The sequence below is a fragment of the Manis pentadactyla genome, chromosome 4 (assembly GCF_030020395.1).
Source record: "Manis pentadactyla isolate mManPen7 chromosome 4, mManPen7.hap1, whole genome shotgun sequence".
In the NCBI taxonomy this organism is placed as follows: domain Eukaryota; kingdom Metazoa; phylum Chordata; class Mammalia; order Pholidota; family Manidae; genus Manis; species Manis pentadactyla.
In genome coordinates, this window is record NC_080022.1 from 170,546,043 (window position 1) to 170,566,158 (window position 20,116).

The 20,116-nt window shown below is 55.6% G+C and overlaps 1 protein-coding gene across 1 annotated transcript; it reads right to left on the reverse strand.

Moving 5' to 3' along the window:
- Positions 1–1,593: 1,593 nt before the first annotated feature.
- KCNH4 (potassium voltage-gated channel subfamily H member 4) lies at positions 1,594–19,650 on the reverse strand. Its single transcript, XM_036882950.2, has 16 exons — positions 19,252–19,650; positions 17,121–17,354; positions 16,655–16,801; positions 16,402–16,529; positions 15,334–15,577; positions 14,849–15,006; positions 11,388–11,595; positions 10,147–10,341; positions 9,512–9,711; positions 7,610–7,859; positions 6,759–7,003; positions 6,097–6,135; positions 5,549–5,901; positions 5,169–5,275; positions 4,506–4,579; positions 1,594–3,257 (listed from the first exon to the last, which is right to left on the reverse strand). The coding sequence occupies exons 1-16, from the start codon at positions 19,325–19,327 to the stop codon at positions 2,862–2,864; spliced, it is 3,054 nt and encodes a 1,017-aa protein (XP_036738845.2). The 5' UTR covers positions 19,328–19,650; the 3' UTR covers positions 1,594–2,861.
- Positions 19,651–20,116: the final 466 nt, after the last annotated feature.

A 20,116-nucleotide genomic window follows, 5' to 3' on the forward strand; every position in this document is an offset into this window, starting at 1 on the left:
CGATCCGCCCCTCAATACTCCTAAGTGACTGACAGGACAGAGAGACCAATAGGAGGCACTCTTGGTCCACTCACAAGCGACGCCAGGGGGGGGCGCGGAAGAGCGCGCGCGAGGGACTGCGGGATTTGTAGTTCGCAATGCTGGGAGGCGCTGGTGGCCTACTGGGACTTGGGTTTAGGGTGGAGCTGACTGCCGGCTAGGCGGAGTCCGGCCGGGAACTTTTTGAGGCTGGGCCTGCCAGCGGCCGTCACGGTGGATTCCAGGCACCCTCAAGGGGAGGGGGGGGCGGAGCACTGGAAGAGATCAGAAGGGTATGTGTGCAGAATTGGAAAAGGTAAAACATGGTGTGAATTAATAAGCACATGACGCCGTATGGACCAGTTCTGAGCACTCACTAACCCGGAGAAACTCTGTCCACGCTTTTGGGCCAAGTCAGCTCCGGGAGCCCGAGGTTGGGGACATTCTGTGATGGGGAAAGTGGCGGAAGCGCTATAGGAAGGTTTCTTTGGAGACTTCTGGGTGAGATCAAAAGCAGAGCTTCTGCCTCTGCCCAGACATAAACCAAGACCCTCCTCCTTGGCTGGACCCCAAAACACACCAGGACCGCCTCTGCCTCCCTCTATCCCCAACCAGAATCATCTCTTCCTGATGCCAAATACAGAGTCTGATGGACAACTTCTGCCTTGGCATAAATTCAAATTTGAACTACTTCTATTGCCTCCATCTTGCCCTCCATATGGATCAGGACTCTTTCTAGTTTTTCTGCTCCCCTCAATATGGATTAGGACCACTTCTGCTTCTGTCCACTCCCCTACCCCCCAGTACAGACCAGTACCTCCTCTGCTTCTGAATCCAACCCCCAGGGACATTCAAAACACATATGGAATGAAAGCTCACTCCAGAAACAGCTGTGAGCATTGTTCCTATGACACCAGCCAATGCCAATCACACTCTGGAGCATGAGCAGGAAAATCAGACTGTCTGGAACAACCTGCCACAATACTGGCCACACTTAATTCCATCTGGTCACCAGGGTGCCTTTGTCCAAACATCCATAACCCCTACCACACCTACCCCTGGTGATTACTGGAGAAGTGAAAGTTAAAAGGGATGAGGGGTCTTGGGAGAGCAAAGATGATGAGTCAGAGTGGGATTTTTAGCAGTTTCTTGGATGTGACAAACTTCCCCAAGACCCTGCTGTACCTCGTCTGCAACAAGTACAGGATCAGTGGGGAGTCAAGTGGACCACCTTTCCAGGGCTGGTGGTGGTCCTGAACCAGAACTCTGTTCCTCCTACACACTGTGATCTGTGGCTGTGACTGGGGTAGGGGAGGAGGGGGCATAATGGGCCCACAGTGACTCATTAAGGTTTCTACCTCATCCCTGGGGCCTCTGGTGGCGTGAATGCGGTGCCAAGTGGATTGGTTGGTGCCTTTGCCCTTCGTAGAGACAGCAACAGGGCCCTGGGGTACGGTGGGGAGTGACTGCTGTGTAGGATCCTACAAAGCCCTAGGGCTCTCAGACCAACCCCCAGAAACAGCCAGAGCCAACAACTACAAAAATAAAGAGTTTATTTCCTATCCAAAAGTGAGCCCAGGGTGTTGGGTGGTAAAAGAGAGCTGGAGACCTGGGTGAATTTGCAAGAAGTCAGGGCCCTGAGAGAGACCATGTTGGAAGTGGGGAGAATTGGCTGAGGTCTGGGGGTGGGGTAGGGTGTGCTGCTGGTACTGTTTCGAGTTGTTGGCAGCAGAAGAGACCACCTTCAGTGACAGCCTGTAGAGAGACAGAAACAGAGATGTTGACAGGCTGAGGCCCAGACCCAGGGGTAGAAACAGACATCGCTGTGCCCAGAAAGCTCCTGCTGGGGCACCGGAACCTGGTAGTGCACTTCAAGACAGGGATTGCAAACTCAACTACCCCGAGAGGCTGGACCAAGAAATCCAAAGAGGGAAGCTAGCTCGGCATCAGATGCTCAAGAAACAGGGGACTGTGGACAAGTGGAGCATGCAGGCATCATCTAAGAGGACAATGGGTACCCAACACCAGCTGATTATTGCCAGGTGGGATTTGGGCCCAGGATTGCCAGATCTCTCAGGATTTTTTAGAGAAGCCAGAATATCTGGATTTTTATGTGAATTCTGATTTTTAATATTGGCAACGCATTCATATTTCGAAAAAAAAAATACCCACTGTGAGAGCCAAAGGATGCCTCTCTGGGGGTAATCAGCTTGTTCCCTGTGTGGGCTGAAGGGGCGAGGTGATCCCCTCCAGCCTGGACTGGTAGTGGGAGGCCGAAGCGGTATTGGGTTGCTCAAGTGCCAGCCAGGATCTCAAACTTGCCCCTCTCGGGGTGACATTGCTTTCAAGATCTCCAGCAGAGACCCAGGGGCTGGGACAGAAGACCTCACAGTATCACTAAGCTATCTCCACGATGGAATCTGCAGTCTGTTTCCTCTTGCCTTAGACCCCAACATCCAGTCTGCTCCTGCCTGTCTTGACTGCCCAGGCTGGATTGGGGGGTCCTTCCCCCTCCCCCCTCCCCCATTTCTACCTGCCTCCAGGTCCTGGGGAGAAAGCAGGACATCTCATCTGCCCAGCCCCGTGGGCACTGCAGTCTGTCTCATGCCTTTTGGGTTCCATGGCCTCAGGTGGCTCCCCTCACAGAGGAGGAGGACGGGGGAAGGTTTGGAAAAGGGAACAGGGTGAGAAGTGACCAGGCTTTGTTCAAAAGTCCAGATAATCCAGAGCCACCAGACCAGCTGGTGGCTACTGTCCCGAGGCAGGAGGCCACGGGGCCCAGCCCCTCCCTGGGTGGCAGGCAGCAATGCCCACCCCAGACAGGCCTGGGCCTGGGGCCAGGGTCAGTGGAACGTGTCTGACCTAGACCGGAAGCTGTGCCTCATGAGGCTTGGGGTTGCGGGTGAGGCCTCTGGTACTGGAGAGGGTCCCAGAGGGTCAGGCTCTGAGGGGTAAGGGGACAGCATGGAGGGTCTCAGGTCAGCAGGGGAAACCCCCATCTCTGCTGTCCCCACACTGGCCGGGCGGTGGACCTCAGCAAAAGTAGTATCCTGGAGGTCAGGCGGTGGTCCAGACAGATAGGGAGAGATGCATGGAGGCCTCAGCTGGGGTTCAGGAGGGTCTGGGGGCCAAGCTGAGACTGTTGGGTGGCCTGGGGGACCCAGCCTGGCATGTAGCAAGCCCATCATGTGTCGAAGCTCCCGGCTCAGCTGAGACACTTCCTGGTTGAGATGGGAGATCTGTTGAAAACACATAAAATTGTTTCCTGGGTGCCACAACAATCACCCTCGTCCTGGCTGCACCTCCTTTCTCGATTTTAAAAGCTTTCTCACAGCCGCGCCTGCTCATGGCCACCCTGAGAGTAACAATGGGGAGGGGTTATCTTTGTCTAGATATAAATAACCCAGCCTCCTTCCAAAAAGGATTTGGGAGAGCAGCCAGTGCTCTTGCCCCTGACTTTTATAAGATGCAGGAAAATGGGCTCAAGTTGGTCACACTGCTGTGAAGTGACAGAGACCCAGCCTTCCCCTCAGGTGATCCCATCACACATGCTCAAGTGTCTATTCAGTATTTTGCAAATTGCAGGGAGTACAAATCAACAAGAAACTTGTCAAAATGTAGATTTCTGGGCCCTACCCCAGACATTCCAAATTGGGTGAGGCTCAGGACTTTGCACCTCAATGGGTTCTCCAGGGGCTGGCAGGGGAACCACTGGCCTAGACAACTGTGAGTGGAAGCAGAATTGGCCCTCAATCTTGCTGAACAGGGACTGGGCCATCCTCCAGCACCAGGCTCCCTGCCCCAGCCAGCCAGGGTGCTGCCTCCCTGGGATGCCCGATCATGTTTATCAGAACCAAGGGAAGGCCCACTCCCAAGGGCTGAGTCTGGCTGCACCGTGGCGACAGCGCAAAGATCCCCCCGGGAGGTGGTGGAGGCAGAGCCTTGGCATACAGGATCTGGGCTCTTTCTGATCAGGATTCAAACAAGGTCCAGGTCTCCCAGGGTTGAAAGACTCTCAGCCTCCCTGTCCTCCACCCTCCCTGTGTCTGCTTAGCACATTTTCCCAGACTTGGGTAAGGGAGAAGACTGGAGCACCATGACTTGGTGTTGGGTGGGTCCCTGCGAGAGAGAACCCCATAGTGATGGAAGAGGAGAGACCTTCTTTTCAGGCTGGACGACCTAGCCAGCGGCGAAGGCGTGACGCCCAGTCACTGAGCACTTACAGTGCACCAGAGATTGGGCCAAGCATGTGTGTGCTCTCAGCTCATCCTCAGCAACTCTGGGAAAAATGTATTATTTTCCCCATTTTTAGATGAGGAAATTGAAACTCAGGGTAGTTGTAGGACTTGCCCAAGGTCACCCAGCTAGTGTGAATATACAAAACCAGAACTTGGCTCCAAACCCTGAAATGCTCTTATAGGAGACGCATCTCTGACCCCAGGATGATGTTCTTCAAGGCTGGAGGGGAGAAGCCAGCTCTAACCCACCTCCTGGTTCAGCCTGCAGACTTTTTCCTTCATCTCTTTGGCCTCAGTGGCCACTTCCCGGCTGGGCCTGGTCCCTGCAGGTAGAATGAGATGTGGGGTGAGTATAGGTGACACCAGTGCATGGCCTGGGTGAGGCACCCTCCTGTCACTGGGAAGACAGAAGGTCAGGGGAGAAGCAGCTCTGGGGTCAGGATGACAGGAAGCCCAAATTCCTCAGGCTGGTTTTGAAGCCCTGTAACTTCTCCAACCCCTTCCCCCCTGCCCCGCCTGGTCCCAGCTCTAAGCATGGAGCATCTCTGGTATTTGAATACAGCATGCTCTTCCAACAACTGCCTTGCTCCACCCCTCAAACTCCTACCCACCCTTTAAGACTCATCTCAACTGTCCCCTTCTCTAGGAGGGAGAGTTGGGGGTACCTCCTCTCCTACCCGTTCTTGTCTTAGTCGTCGTACTTTGCACCCTGCTCTGGAATCATTTATCTGAGTATACAGGGGTCTCCCCAGCTATTTTGGGAGCTAAGAGTGTGGGCCAGGTCTGGTCTATCTGTTCTTTCACAGCACAGCACCTGGCGCATGGCAGGCCCGACTACATGTGGGATGGATGAATGGATGGATGGACGGATGAATGGCAGATGAATGAGTGACTGTGAGTTGAAGTCTTTACCTGTAGGAGGGGCCTGCGAGCGGGGCCTAGGGTGTTCCGACCTCTTGCTGAATCGGAATGCAGGGGCCTCTGCTGTGCTGCCAGAATCTTCAATGCCATCCACTATCCTGGGACAGGGACAGTAGTCATCAGTCCCAGGGACAGAGGGAAGGGCCAGAGCAGAGCAGGCAGAGGGTGAATGGGGGCATCTGTTCCAGGGAGCTGGGGAGGGGCAGCAGTCAAAGAGGGGTGGGGTTGCAAGTTGTGGTGTATGGGGAAGGGTGGGGTGGGCAGACAGGGCAGAGACAGGGAGGAGCACTGCTGGAAATGCTGGGGTCGGAGCCCAGAGGTTCTGGAAACCAGCAGGGGCATGGGGAAAGCAGGGGAGGCTGGCATCTCACCGGGGACTGAGGTCCGGAGGTCCAAAGGTTCCCAGTGGGGGTATGAGAAGCTGGGGGGGCTTCCAGGCAGCAGAGCCCCTGGGGGGGCCACGAGGGGAGGGGCTGTGGCCCCGGCCAGCCAGGGCAGGGGATGGTGATGGGGACAGGGAAGGGGAGGAGACAAGGGCTGAGAATGGGGGCAGCTCCTCGCCCAAAAGGCTGACCAGGGAGCCCCGAGGCCGTGCTGGGCTCAGGTTGGGCAACAGGAGGGGCCGACGGGGCCTGGAACCACCCCCAGGCTCTGCCCCAGCCTCAGTCTCTGTGACGGATGGCAGGGTCTTGTCTGAGGAGGAGCCGAGGCTCTCCGAGCGGGGCTGTGGGCAAAGGGGGCAGCTGATGTCGCGGGACAGTGCACAACAGGCCCCTTCATTAGGCTCTAGCCATCACTGGCAGGTGCTGCTCCCCATCCCTTGTCCCTTTTCCCTGCCACAGAGTGCCCAGGAGAGGTGCCCCCTACTCCAAGCCTCTCCCCCATGCAACCTCCACCCCACCCAGGAAGGGAGTGTTACCTGGGAGAGGCGAGGGGATCGATTAAAGCGGCTGTGGCCCTGCAAGGACACGGGTGGGGGAATCAAGCTGACTGGTCCCTCCCCATCTCCTGGTACAGTAAGTACCGTCTAGTCCCACCCATCCGTCTTGTGGTGGCTGAGAACGTGGGGCCTTTCTGTGGAGCTGAGACAGAGGTACCTCCAGCTCCGACTCAGAGAAACCCTGAGTGGCAAAGTAAGTCAGAGGGCTAGGGTATGGCCCAGAGCCTAAACCCAAACTGGCTCAGGAAACATTTGGTGAGTAAAGAGGAAGCCCCAGGGGTGATGCCCAGAGAGGGACTCGACAGAGGAGGAGTAAAGGAGAGGGGGACTGTTTCCAAAATTAGGGTCCTTTTAGGAGTCTGGAGTGAGGCTGAGGGTTGGCCAACAGGAAATAGGTGAGTAGAGTGGAAGCAGAGGTCCTGAGAGAGGAACGGTGGGGCTGAGTGACGGCCAGCGAAATAGGTCGGCAGGGTTAGAAGACGTTAAGCATGGGAGGGGCAGTGGAAGGGGGTGCCTGGAGTTGAGAGATGATGTTTTCAGGGGGAAGGAGATGCGTCAGGCTCTCTCTGGGATTGGGGGGTGGGGTCTGCTCTGAAGGAGTGTATCTTGGAGGACATGGAGGCCGCTGGGGGTCTACATACATTGTTTTCAGAGCCCTGGCGCAGGTTGAAGGTGAGGTCCCGGAGTAGGCCAGCCCGGAAGGCAGCCCCGTACTCGGGATAGAGCCTCAGGACCTCAGCCAGCCCTCGGCTGCTGAGTTGCTGCAGGCCACAGTAGGTCAGTGCCTTCACGTCAGCGCTGGTCTTCAGCACACAGCCTGGGCCTGCCACTGACCCAGGCTCCTGGCCTGGCTCGGGGATATCTGCCCCAATCAGGTCCCCCTTCCCTGTGGGCAATGGATGGGGACAGTCAGCTGGGGCAGAGGGATCAGGATACATCAGCAGGAGGTGGTCAGTGGATTTGAGAATGGTCGGTGCATTCAAAGGATGGCTGAAGGTGAGTCAATTAATGGGATTGGTGGAAATAATCAATGGAGTGGGGGAAAAGGTCAGTGGAGAATGAAAGATGAAGTAGGGAGACTTCATCAATGGGGGAATACCAGTAAGACTGGAGGAATGATCAATGGAATTGGATGATTAAAAAAAAATGGCCAGAAGGGTCAGTTAAAGGGTAAAGGTCAATGGAGTTGAGGGTCAGTGGGGAAGGGTCAATGGAGTTGGGAGATGGTACAATGGGAAAGGACCATTTGAACTGGGGGACAGTCACTGGGGAAAGGTTAGTGGGTTGGGGGATGGCCAACAGGAGTAGGGAAGAGTCCAAGGGGAATGGTCAAAAGGGAATGGTAGTAGGGTGAAGGGATCAAGAAAGAGTACTCCTCAGGAGGAATTCCATATTTCCACTAGGGGTATCCCAGTCCCTAGATTCCTGGCCACCCCAAAGGCCTCTGGGGGAAGGTTCCAGGGTACACAGTGTGTAGTAGTGGGATCCTCACCCAGGATGGCCAGCACCATGTTGTTGCGGAGCACCTCAAGCGAGCCGGAGCAGACGTAGTAGTGCGCCTGCAGGGCGTCCCCACGGCGCAGCAGGTACTCGCCTGGAGCGCAGAATGAGGTCTTGATGTGCAGGGAGAGGGCCCGCAGGCAGCCCCTGCTCGCTGCTCCAAACAGCGGCAGCTGCAGGATCTCCCCATTCAGATGCATAGCAATGTCAGCTCTCAGCTCGTCTGGGAAGTCACGCAGTAACTGCATAAGGGGCATAGATCATTCTGGCCATCCCCCTATTGCTGCTACTTGAATTCTACAAATGTGCGGCGCTGTCTCCAAGGAGAGAGCTCCAACTTGCCCTTTGTTTTGAAATTACACATTTCTGACCTTCAGGAAGACTTCTGTCTAACCTCAATCTTGGTTTTGTGTAGCCGTCCCAGCCCAGTTTCTGGGACAGAGACTAGGTCTTCTCTTGTCTGTCCACTGCCCATGGCTACACATACTGGCCACTCACACATGTCCTGGTTACTCAGCCCCACACATGCAAGGACCATCCCTGGTGGTTCAGCCTTCAACCAGGAGTTAGGAGACTAGAAGTCGTTTCTGCTCCTAAATCTCTGTGGACTTTGGGCAATCCATTTGCTCTCGCTGGGCCTCAGTATCCCCCTCTGTAAAATACACGGTTACAGTAGACCTTGAGCATTACCAGTGACCTACAGACCAAACTTAATGCTCAAAATTCCATCCATTTTATGGAGCCCATCAGCCACTCTGGCCTGTCGACCTCTCCCTCTTGTTCCCATTTCCGCCCCTGGCTCCTCTTCCTCAGCCTGCCCCATCAGCTGTCTTCTAATGTTTGACACTCTTCCTGCAACACGGCGACCAGCTCCATACTTCCTGTGAGCCCTACATCTGGGTTCAGACCTGTATTTTCAACTACGTTACTGGGCAACCTCCACCTGGATCTCCCACAAACACCACATTCTCATCATGGCCCAACCCTGGACTCTCATTTTCACTCCTAAGCCCAGTTTTCTCCTGTAACTCCTCCATCCCATTGCTTTGCCCAAGCCAGAAACCTGGGAACCACTCTGCGTTCCTCTGCTGCCACCAGCTAATCACCAAGTCCCATGCTTTCAGAAATATCTCCTAGATCCCCAGGCTACTCCCAGCCTAAAATTTTTGCAGGATAAAATCTAAACTCAAGGCCATCTATGAGCTGGGCCTGTCTGCCTGCCCAGCCCCCTCCCTTGCACTCCACTCCTCCTCCATCCCACAGGACTCACACACCCATTCCTGGAGGCTCCCTGAACTACTTTCAGTTCCCTGAACTCACCCTGCTCTTTTGAGTCAACATTTCTGGGACTGTATTCCTATTGCTCTTTCTGTCTGGAATGACATCCTGGTAGCAAACTGATTTTGTTCTTGTCCTTCACAATGTCCCCTTTTCTGTGCCACCTTCCCTGGCTCCTCCAGGCCAAGACACAGTGAGGGTCCCACTGCACCAACCTCCCTCCAGCAGAGTCCTGGCCTGGCGAGTCCCATTCACTGCATAATTATTTGTTTACCTGTCTGTCTCCCTCACCAGGCTAGTGTCTCCCTGAGGGCAAGGGCTGAGTGTAATCACCTTTGAGTTCTCTGTGTCCAGCACAGCACAGAGGCTGGCCCAAAGCAGGTGCTTGGGAAATGTTGCCTGAAGGGATCATGGCATTAGCTAAGGCCTGAGCCCCTTTCAGCTCCCATATTCTAGTGCAAAGGAAAAGGGATGTGGATTTGTGTAGGCACATGCCTTTGTGAACAGCACCTCAGCCACCTTGGACCCTATTTACCTCCCTTCCAAACCCAGAGAAGCGATGACCTCTTCCCCACTGCGCCACCACGCAGAGGGGACCGGGAGCCCTGCGCACTACCTCGTTGGCGTCGATGCCACTGTTGACCGCCCATGTGGTCTGGAAGTACTCGAGCATGCGCTGCTTGAGCGGCCGCGGCAGGCGGTGTATGCGGATGAAGTCCTTGAGGTCCTTCATGTGGCTGTGGTAGAGCGAGCGGCGCAAGTACATGCGCTGGATGATGGCTGTCACATTCCCGAACACCACGGCGTGCATCAGCGCTGCAGCAGCAGCAGTGGGCAGTGGTCAGGGACGGTCGCCCTTCCTCCCCTTCCCTCCTCCCAAACCCACTAGGCCCTGGACAGGTCTCTGGGTTCCTGGAGAGGCTCAGGAGATATCCAGTGGGCTCCTGCATGTGCCAGGGCTCGGCTGGGGCACTGACAGGGAATGGAGGGTGGTCCCGACAGGGGTCAGACTTGATGCTCCTCTCATGCACCCCCATTAGGTCATGGATTTGGGTTTCCATTCCCTTCAAAGAGGCCATGTCTGTGGCATGCCCCGGAAACAGCATGTAGTAGGTGCTGAGGAAATGTCAGCGAATGAGTGAATGACTGTCTGGATGTGGGAGGACACCTTGCCTTCTTTGGGCCTCAGTTTCCCCATCTGCACACTGGGCTTAGCAGGGCCACCCCAGGGTCTGGCAGGTCCAGCCTCACCGCCTATGAGCATAGTGCAGATGGAGAAAATCTTCTCTGCATCGGTGTTGGCGCACACGTTGCCAAAGCCCACGCTGGTGAGGCTGCTCAGTGTGAAGTAGAGCGCAGCAATGTAGGCGCTGCGCCGCGACGGGCCGCCTGCTGAGCCGTTGACATAAGGCACCTCCAGCCGCTTGCCCAGCTCATGCAACCAGCCTGGGGGTGGGAGTGGAAGGATGCAAGGAGCTCTGACTAGCAAGTGGTGGAAAACTGGATTTCCCTGAGCTGCCTGTGCTTGACCTTGGACAAGTATTTACCAAGGCGAGGGAGGTGTACAGGGCTAGCAGCAGGGAAGGTGGAGCAGCCTGTGCCTGGACCTCCCAGGGGTGAATTGGTTACAGTTGCAATCCAAAGCTACCAATTCCTACACTGCTGACTGTTCGGGAGCCCCTAGACTCTCTAATAGCTTATTGACCACCTCCTGTGTACAAGGTGCAGGGACTTGACCCAGGCTGACATTTTCCCTTCCCTGGTGGAACTTATAGTCAGGAGGGGAAAGAGACATGAAATAAATCATTACAGTGGACAGCAAGTTAAAAGGGGAAATATAGGGCATCTTAGGAATTTAATGGGTTAGGGGAAGCCAATCCTGTTGGAAAGGTTTGGTTTCTGAAGGGCTCCCTTAGGACACAGCATTTTACTTGAGACTGCAGGAAACAGAAAAGCCACTGAGGTGAAGAACGAAGGGAAGACAAAGGGAGAGAATTCCAGAGAAGAAAACATGCTCAAGGCCATAAGTGAAAAAGCGGTCCACCCTGGGTGCTGGAGGGAGGCCAGTGTGGCTGCAGCGCTGGGGGCATGGCAGAAAGGGAAGCCAGGTGGAGACAGAGGGCTGTGGGGCTATGTAGGGTGTGGACCAAGTGTGGACTTTATTTGGAGGGCAGTGGGAAGCCACTGAAAGGGTCCAGGCAGGGGGACTGTTCCCTCTGCTCAAAACACCCTTCCTGCCATTGGTGCTCTATTTGATTTTCCATCCGTAGTCTTGTTCCCCTGCCAGGCTGTGAGGTCCTGCCAAGACAGAGCCCTTGTCTTCAAATCAGTATTCCCACACCTGATCTGGAAGGAGCTCAGTGCACGTTGTTGGATGAATGGAAGAATGTGGGATGGGGGGTGGGGGTACTGGTGGAGGCATCAGCTTGAGGGCCTGAGTGGACAGGGCAGGTGGATGGGTGGTCAGTGAAAGCCTGGGGTCAGTGGCTCACCAATGTCCCAGAGCAGCGGGTCATTGGCCTCCATCTCCCGGCGCCCGATGACATACCAGACGCAGGCCATCCAGTGGGCAAGGAGCGCAAAGACGGACATGAGCAGTGTGAGCACCACCGCGCTGCACTGTGAGTACCGCTCCAGCTTCTGCAGCAGCCGCAGCAGCCGCAGCAGCCGCACCGTCTTCAGCAGGTGCACCAGCGACGTCTGTGGGGGTACGGTGGGGGCGGCCGTCAGCATACACACCTTCTCAGAGCCTTCCCACCCCTCCCATCCACATACCCTCCCAGTGCCGAGCCACCAGCGCCCTAGAGCCTGGGGAAGCTATAGCAGGAAAAACATCCCTGCTGTCCTGAGGAAGTGACTGTGAAATGTGGAGGGGGCTGGTGGCAGGGATAATAATACTGAAACTAATCAGGGCTAACAGGGCTAACACTTAGTAAGTACATTCTGTGTGTGTGAGGCACTGGACTAAGTATTTGTAATCCTTAAAAAAAAATAATGCCTTTAATCCAATTATCATCATAGTTCCCAGTTTTCAGATAAGTAAACTAAGGCTCAGAGAGGATAGTGACTGGCTCAAGGTCAAAGACCAAGGAAGTGTTGGAGCTGGGGCTCAAATCTGGGCTGACACCCAAGGCCATTTTGTGCTGTACTGCCTCTTAGCACCACAGGCTGGTGAAAAGGCAAGTCCTGGTTAAAGGTAGGGGAACAGAGAGAATGATCTCTGACCCCTGATCAAAGTCCCCCGTGTCCTAGGCACAATCAGCTGTGGACAAGAGCTGGTTGTTAGTGATGACAGCAGTCGTGATGGGAGCTACCCCATGAGACATAACAAAGCATGGTAGAGTGGGAAGAGGCAAGAGGCTTGTGGACAGGGGCAAATTTAGGGACCTTTCCCCATCCTCAGCTGCAGGTGAGAGGGTCATGCTGAGATGTTGAGGGAATGAGAGCAGAGGCAGAGGGAACCTGGGCTTCAAGGTCTCAGCCCTTGTGGAGCCAGGTGGGGGTTGATGGAGTCAGTGGCACCTAGAAAGTGTCCTGTAAACGTTAGCTAACATTACCACTACAACTGTTTTCATTGTGGTTTCAGTGCTCCAGTGAGCCCTTCCAATCTCAGAGCTGAGGAGCAGTTGTAGGCCTTGTCTTCTCACTACTCTGGGCAGGGTAGCTTGGAGGCTAGCGGCTGTGGGGCAGTGCCTGGGGAACTTGGTATGGAGGCCCATCACTGTCCTTTCAGGGACCTCCAGGAGCATCCTGTCTTGCCTGAGGGTTTCAGCCCTAGGCAAGTTCACTATGGATCTGGTGAGGTCAAGAAATGACAATGGAACATTCTTGGGGTAAAAGGGTTTATACCCGGATTTATTCTCATGGTGGTAGGTCGAGCACTAGAATCACATCTGCATCCAGCAGTCTGCAGGTCTGTAATCCACCTCTTTCTCTGCCTCTGTCCAGAGCACTGGGTGGAGCTCTTTATACAGTGACTCAGTCAGTAAGAGCACATTGCTAATGGATGTGGAAGCATTAGCCTAGCAGTAGACCAGTTACATCATCAAGTAGTTTAGGGTCAGGTGAGGATCCCAGCCATAGGAACTTCCATTTTCCCCACAATCCCCATAGCCTTGGCCCTACACAGCTCCTGAGCCACCTCTGGCCTTTTTTATCTTATTTAAGGTGAAGGAGTTGGAAAGGAGGTAGCCCTGATTCACCCTCTTTCTAGAGCTTAATGCCTGCTCCAATGCCAGCTCCCAAAGTGCCTGCCTCCAAACTTGAGTCCTTCAGGGCTTCCCCTAGTCCATCCCTTGAGGCCTTCCTCTCCTTCTGCTTGGACTAGAATGTCCCAAGTCTGGCTCCTTTAAGTCCCCAGCTCTGCCAGTGCCTGCTCATTCCTATCTTTGCTCTGCCTCACTCAGTCCCAGCATTGCCCTGCATCTCCCCTTATGCTAGACTATCCACTCGGGTCCCCCTGGTTTCCTGGGAAGCCAGGAATGTTGGAAAGAATCCTAGACTAGGAATCTGGAGACCTGGCTCCCCTCTCCTGCCTACCGCTGCTATGGGACCTTCAGCAAGCCACTTAACCTCTCTGAGCCTGTGCATCTGCCTCTGAAGAAGAGGAATAAGAGAATCTGCCCTGAAGGGTTGCTGTGAGGCTCCTGTGTGATAATGTGTGTGAAAAGATTTAGTAAACTATGAAGTGCTCCTGAAGGTTCTAGAGAAGGGGGCTGCCTGGGAGGAGGTAGGGTGCTCTCTGCTGCTCTTCCTACCCCCCAAGAACAGCTGCCCAGCTGACACAGCCTGGTGGGCACAGGTGGCAAGGGATGCACTCATGGAGAGGGGTGGGGTATTCTGTTAGAATGGCCAGTGCCTCGGGGCAGACATACACATGCACGTGTGTGGGAGCATGCACACACGTGTACACAGTCAAGAGAAGAGGCCCACAGCCCGTTGGCGGCTAGTTAAATCCGGCTGCGTGTAGGTGGTTTCCCGCTATAGCTAAGTGTGGCAGAGAGAGGAGCACACAGGGAAACTGCTCTCCACCTCCCCACCAAACAACCAAGGGGGTCTGGGGACACAGAGTGGGACTCCCTCACCCTGGACTTAGGAAGACCTAATATCTGCCAGCTGGGTGCAGAGCTGACAGCTCAGGGCACCTCCAGGTGGTCCCCGGGGAGCTGGGAGGACACAGGTCCTGGCACTGTTTGACTCCAGATGCATTGCACAGCCTCTACCCACTAGTCTGGGCTTACTGTGCTCCCCCCAGACGCGCTCTCCTCATCTCCTGCCAGCGGAATCCTACTCTCTGTCTAAGACCTACTTCTACTCTTATCTCTCTCACAAGCCCTTCCCAGACCACTGTCACCTCTGTCCAACTGGGGTGCTTCCCAGGTGCTGGCTAGATTTCAGATCAGTTTTACATATGCCCAGGTTCCAGCCTGGAACTCCAAGGTCAGCTAGCTCTGTGCCCAGTCCCCATGCAGCAACACCTGGGCCCCATCTTTCACTCCATTCACCTCTTCTGTTCCTGCTGCGTTTCAAGTAGTCCTGCCCCCTCACCTGCTTAGCTGCTTGCTGGCCGAACCCTTGTCCCTTTTCTCCACAGTGACCATGCCCCACACTGCTTTGCAGACAGCTAAATGCTCATCAGTTGTTTGTTAAATAAAAATGTGAAAAGTACCACTCATTCGGCATCAGACCAACATCGCCTTGGTAGCCCTAGTTAGCTTTTCGTTTTGTCTCAGCCTCCCTCGGAAATTGTAAGCTGAGTTCCCCAGGAGCACAGACTCTCTCTCAGCTCCTTCTCAGCACCTAGCATGGGACTCTGCCCATCCCAGGTGACTGACAACTATTCACAGATGGACTGATGGGGAGGACTGAGTCTGGGTTGAGGTGGGTCCCCTAACAGGAGATGCTGCACTGAAGATGGGGGGCTAGGCTGCGTTGTGGGATGGGGGTCACTCACCACAGTGATGTTAAAGACGTAAAGCAGGTCAAAAGGCAGAGCAGCAATAAGGTCGACAAAGAACCAGGTGGCCAGATAGTGGAGGCCGATGGAACGAGGGGCAGAGACTACCTGGCCGGACTGGGACACATAGGTGGTGCGGAAGTTCAGGATGATATCTGGGGGTGCAAGAGGCTGTTACTAAGGGGCCTTGGCCCAGAAACTTAGGTCAAGGGGCCTAGGAACTCGGTGAGCTAGGAATAAGCCTTAGAGACCCAGAATGGAGTTGTAGGCAGGACTGGGGAAGACAGATTGGGCTTCTGGCTGGGAAGCAAGGTTTAAAGGCTGAAGGCTACAAGGGTCAGGGGTCAGGGCACATGGACAGTTAGGACTTAAAGACCCAGAAATGGATGGCCTCTGTAAGCTTGGGTCCAGGATGCAGCAAAGCTTGGATGAGTGGGTCCCTCCAGGCCGCCCACCAGGGTATGTGGGGCAGAGGGTCTGACCCAGAATGAAGAGCATCTCCACGGCGATGTCACTGACAAGGGTGTGTCGGGAAGTGATGGGGGTGTCGTCATCACCCGAGAAGCAGACATTGTAGGGGACGGTGACCGCAACGTAGAAGGTGGCGAGGAGAATGAGACCGTCCCAGATGGCCTTGGGGACGCTGTAGTGGAGGAGGAGGCAGCGGGACCCCCCCACGGAGGCCACCTTGTACTCGGGCACTGATGGCTTTGGCTCAAACACGTTCTAAGGGGAGAGGGGTGGCAGTTGGGGACACTTGGGGAAAAGAGGAGCCAAGGCTGGGGGGAAGGAGAGGCAGGGGATGGGGAAAGGGCGGAGTGGGCACTATAATTGTGTCCACTTGTGGAGATAGAAGACACAGGAGAGGGCTCAGGGGCTGGCACCTGACCTTTTTCTCTGCCATACTTTTCTCTGCTCAGGCCCCCTTTTGAATCAATCATGTTTTGTGGGGGGTATTTATAAGGCATGACCTTCACCCTGCTTGAGAGGGAGATAATGACAAATCGGGCACATGCCCTTGTGTGAGGGGTCACTGATTTCTCCCTCAAGATCCTCTTGGGTTCTGGGGGCCCAGTGGGGAAAAAGTATAACCAGGGGTGAGAGGAGGCTGGCTTGGCATACTCCATCCCCTGTGGCCCTAATAGACTACACAGAGGATTAGAAACTCAATCCTGAGGCTTTATCAGAGTCCTAGGAGTGGTACACAGCGCTAGGAGAAAGCCAGGCCTCCAATGGGGGCTTTCTCCCTAGGAACACAGCATGTGATTTTACCCATCATGAGGTAACCCTATCAACTACAGGTAGGTGATGTGATTGCTTCTAAAAGCCCCATCCTTGTGACATTGTCCAAGTAGAGTAATGTCAATCACCAAGGAAGTAAGGGAGATGGAGATGGAAGGAGATACAAGGGAACATAGGATAGAATGGAAAGAAATTGGGAGACAGAAGAATGAGTCCCTGGAGAGAGACCAGACAGGGAAGCAGGGAAACAGTAACCAGAGTGCCTCTGAATCATGACTGGGAGATGCTGGGGTGGAGATAGGACTCACATTATTGGTTTTCATGCTTCCCTGGCCCTGGAGTCCAAAGTGGCCAGTCAGTCGGTGGAGGACAGTCCGGCTCTGCCTCCTAGCAGATCGAAATCTTGAGCTGGCTCCTCTCCTGCCAAGGGAGTTTTCTGTTGGGAACAAGGGTATGGAGATAAGTGGGGACACTCCCATGAGGCTGGGTAGGGAGAGGTCTTGTGTGACCTTGGGCAAGGACCCTGCCCATTCAATGCTTCTTTCCCAGACATGCAGTTACCATGATTACTGTCTCCATGGCCTCCTGGAGTGCCAAGTCCTGGGGCTCCACTCTGAGTGATGTCCTTGAAGGAAAAGAGGAAAAGCACAACCTCCCCCATCTCATTCTTGATAGGCATCATGTCCAGGAGGCACCAAAAGGCTGAGCCTGTAGGTATGGAGAGATGGAGGGGGAGTAGCCCATGACAATGAGATCCTTTTCCCCCTAATCCTCCTTGGTTCCTGGGCAAAGTCAAAGGGCTTGGCAAAGGTTTAGAGCTGGAAAGAACCCCAGAGATTATGTCAGCTGACTCCTTCACCTTCCAGATGGGAGAACCAAGGCTCAGAGAGGGTCAGGGATGCACTCAGTGTCACACAATCAGCTTGTAGCAGTGTGGGACCAGCACCCAAGCTTCCACTGTGCCAAGTGGTCTCTGGATAAGGTCTGGGGTCTGGGCAGGGCTGCAGGGCAAGCCAGACCCCCTCACCATCCTTTCTGTAGAAGCAGATTTCAGCACGATGCTCCTGATGACCCTCCAGGGCCTTGTGCAGCCTCTGCAGGGCTGGCTCACTGGTCTCTGGACCATAGAGGAAGTGGCAGCTGCAGGTCTTCTGCATCACCTCAGTTCGGCCGTAGCCTGTGAGCTCACAGAAGCCGTCAGAACAGTAGACAATGGGGAAGCCTCGTGGGCCCTGTGCATTGGCCAGCAGGAAGTTGCTGTCTGTAGGAAGAAGAGGTCAAGGTCAGGTCAAGGCCAGGAGGGGAGCTCCACTTCCGAGTGGGCAGTACCTCCCCCAAGCTGTGGTCAGAGGTCACAGAGCCAGAAACTTCCCAGGCTTCTGGGGGATTCCTAGATCTCCCTTTAGGACATTCTGAAATGAGAGGAAGAAGAGATAGTGCAAAAGGACAAAGACTTAAGGGTGGCCTGCACCTGGGACAGAGATTGCCAAGGGAATGGAGAAGGTTATGAGCTCCATGCCCCTGCCTTCAAGCTGGTGAGCTATTACTGTAGGAGGCAGCACAGCATGGTGAGTGAGGGCATGGGTTCTTGCATTCCATCTCTGCCACTGACTGACTATATAACCTTGGGCAAGTTAAACTCTTCTATGCCTCAGCTTCCTTATCTTCAAAGGCGGGGATAATTTATTTTCCTCGCATGGTTGATGTGAGAGTTATGTGAGTTACCTGGGGAGAACAAGTCCTGGCACATTGTGCATGCTACACTGAGAGATGAAATGATCCCCCACATTTGCACAGCTTCCAAAATACATCCACAGCTGCTATCCTGTCATCCTATTAGAGAGTGGACAGGGCAGAGATTCTGGTGACATTACACCCATGTTATTGGTAGAAAACCAAAAGGCAGAGATTATCTAAACTCATAAATCTCCTTTGTTGGGGGAGGGAGACAGTGATGAGGAGTGTCCTTGGCCCTTGCATTCTGGGAAAGGTCCTCTTTTTAGCACCCTTTTAGCTAATTTCAGGGCATCTGTCCCCAGTGCTCAAAGTTCGAGAGGACTGGGCAGTGAAGTTGTGGCTCCAGCAATCCCAGCAGCAGAACCTGAGCTGGCTCCCTCTAGCTCCAATGGGTGGGAGGAGACAGGGGGGCTTTGTGGGCCAGAGTCTTAGCTGAGGGAATGGGCCCTTGACACAACCAGTCCCGGGGTGGGGGTGAGAAGCGCTAAGAAGTGTGAGAGTCTGGGAGCGGGGCGACTGATGGGGACACTGAGGCTGCCTGGGAGGCGCTGGGCCCTGGGCAGCAGCCTCCTTCTTCCATCCCAGGGCCTGTTGCCCCGGTGATGGGTGCTATGGAAACAAGGGAGGTGTGTGTAGGGGGAGGGCAGGGAGGCGGGGAGGGCCCCCGGCGGCTCGGTTTCGGCCCTCAGGTACCGCTGTTCCCCCGCGCCCCACCTTCCCGATCCCGGGCAGGGTGCCCAAAGAGGGCAGGGGCAGACCTCTAGGCTTCAAAGTAGAGAAAGGGAATGGCGGAAGAAGAGACCGGGAAATTGGAATGGGGCTGTCCAAGGTGCTGAACCTGGAACCCAAGCTGAGGTGGGCGACCAGAGCTCCCTCCGTCACACGGACCACCCCTTCCTCTGCCTCTCCTCCCTCGGACACAGACACGCCGTGATTTGGGGTGCGTGACCTTAATCCAAGCAAGGTCCTCCCGGAGTCTTATCTTTTCTCTCTCTCCTTTCCTTTGGGGGCCGGTGAGGGGTAGGTGATGCCGGAGACGTCTGGGAGTAGACCTCAGGGCTTCTGGCCACTTCGTGCGACCTCAGCGTCTCGGATACCCCCATGCACGTCCCCAGCAGAGCTCTGCCCAGGAGTGGGCGGCTCCCAAGGCCTCTCCACGGTTTGTTGCACAAAGAGCCTTTCCTGTCTCCAGTCACACCTCCCAACCTTGACCCCCGCTTCCGGCGGCCCTCTCCGCGCCCCCCCCCCCTCACAGGGCGCTCCCAGTCCTGTTCCTTTACCGCGGCTTCGGGAATTCCTAGACTCTCAACTCCATTCTGTCTCTGCGCCTTCGGTCTCAGCACATACAGGAGACCAGCGCTGGTGCCGATGAGCTCTTGGCCCCAGCTCTAATCCCCAACCCCAGCCTCCGCCCCACTCACGCGTGCCGTCGAAGCGGGTGGCGATGGTGTCAAGGAAGGTGTTTTGCGGGGCCAGCAACCCCTTCATGACCGGCATGGCCTCAGGGCGCGGGTTCGAGGCGAGGCGCTGGGGGGCTTTCAGGGCGGCCAGGCCGGAGGGGGCGCGCTGCCGGCGGGGCCGGGGCGCCCCATGCGCCCGCCTGCCTCTTCCCCTCCCTCTCGGCGCGGCCGCCGCAGCCTTTCTGCTACGAACCCCGAAGCTCTCTGCTCTCGACTCGGCACCGCCTCGGCGCACCCCTCCCCCCTCCCCACGGGCCAGGTTCTTTCCCCCGGGCTCGGCCCGCGCCAGCCACGTGGTCCCGCACGGGGAGGGGCAGCCGGCAACACCTTCAACTCTCTCGGCGTCCCTTCTCTGGGGGAGCGGACAGGGCGCTTCGTCCCCGTGGGGAATTCGGGACACGCCCACCTGGAGTCTGGGCCGAGGGGTGGGGAGGGGCTTAAATAACAGACACGCCCCTTCCCGGGGTGGTCACGCCCCACACGTGGGTCCCTGGCTGCTCCTTGTGGCTCCGCCCCACGGGTTTCCCCGCGGGCAACCCACGCTGGGAATGGTGTCTGGTCCACAGTGCCGCCTGCTGGACTTGCAGCACCCCCAGCTTCCTGCACTCCAGGGTGAGACAGCGAGGGCTAAAGAGGCTAGTTTTGCTGATGGGGAATCGTAAGGAAGGCTGGGAGCTCAACTTCGAGAATGCACTCCTTAACCCACACCTGTGCCTCAGTTACCGGAGGGCACTCTGGAGAACTGCCTTCGAGCGCAGCGGGGTTGATGAAAGAGCTTTGGTGTCCTCAGGGTAGAACCCCAGTTCTGCCACTTACTAATTGTGTG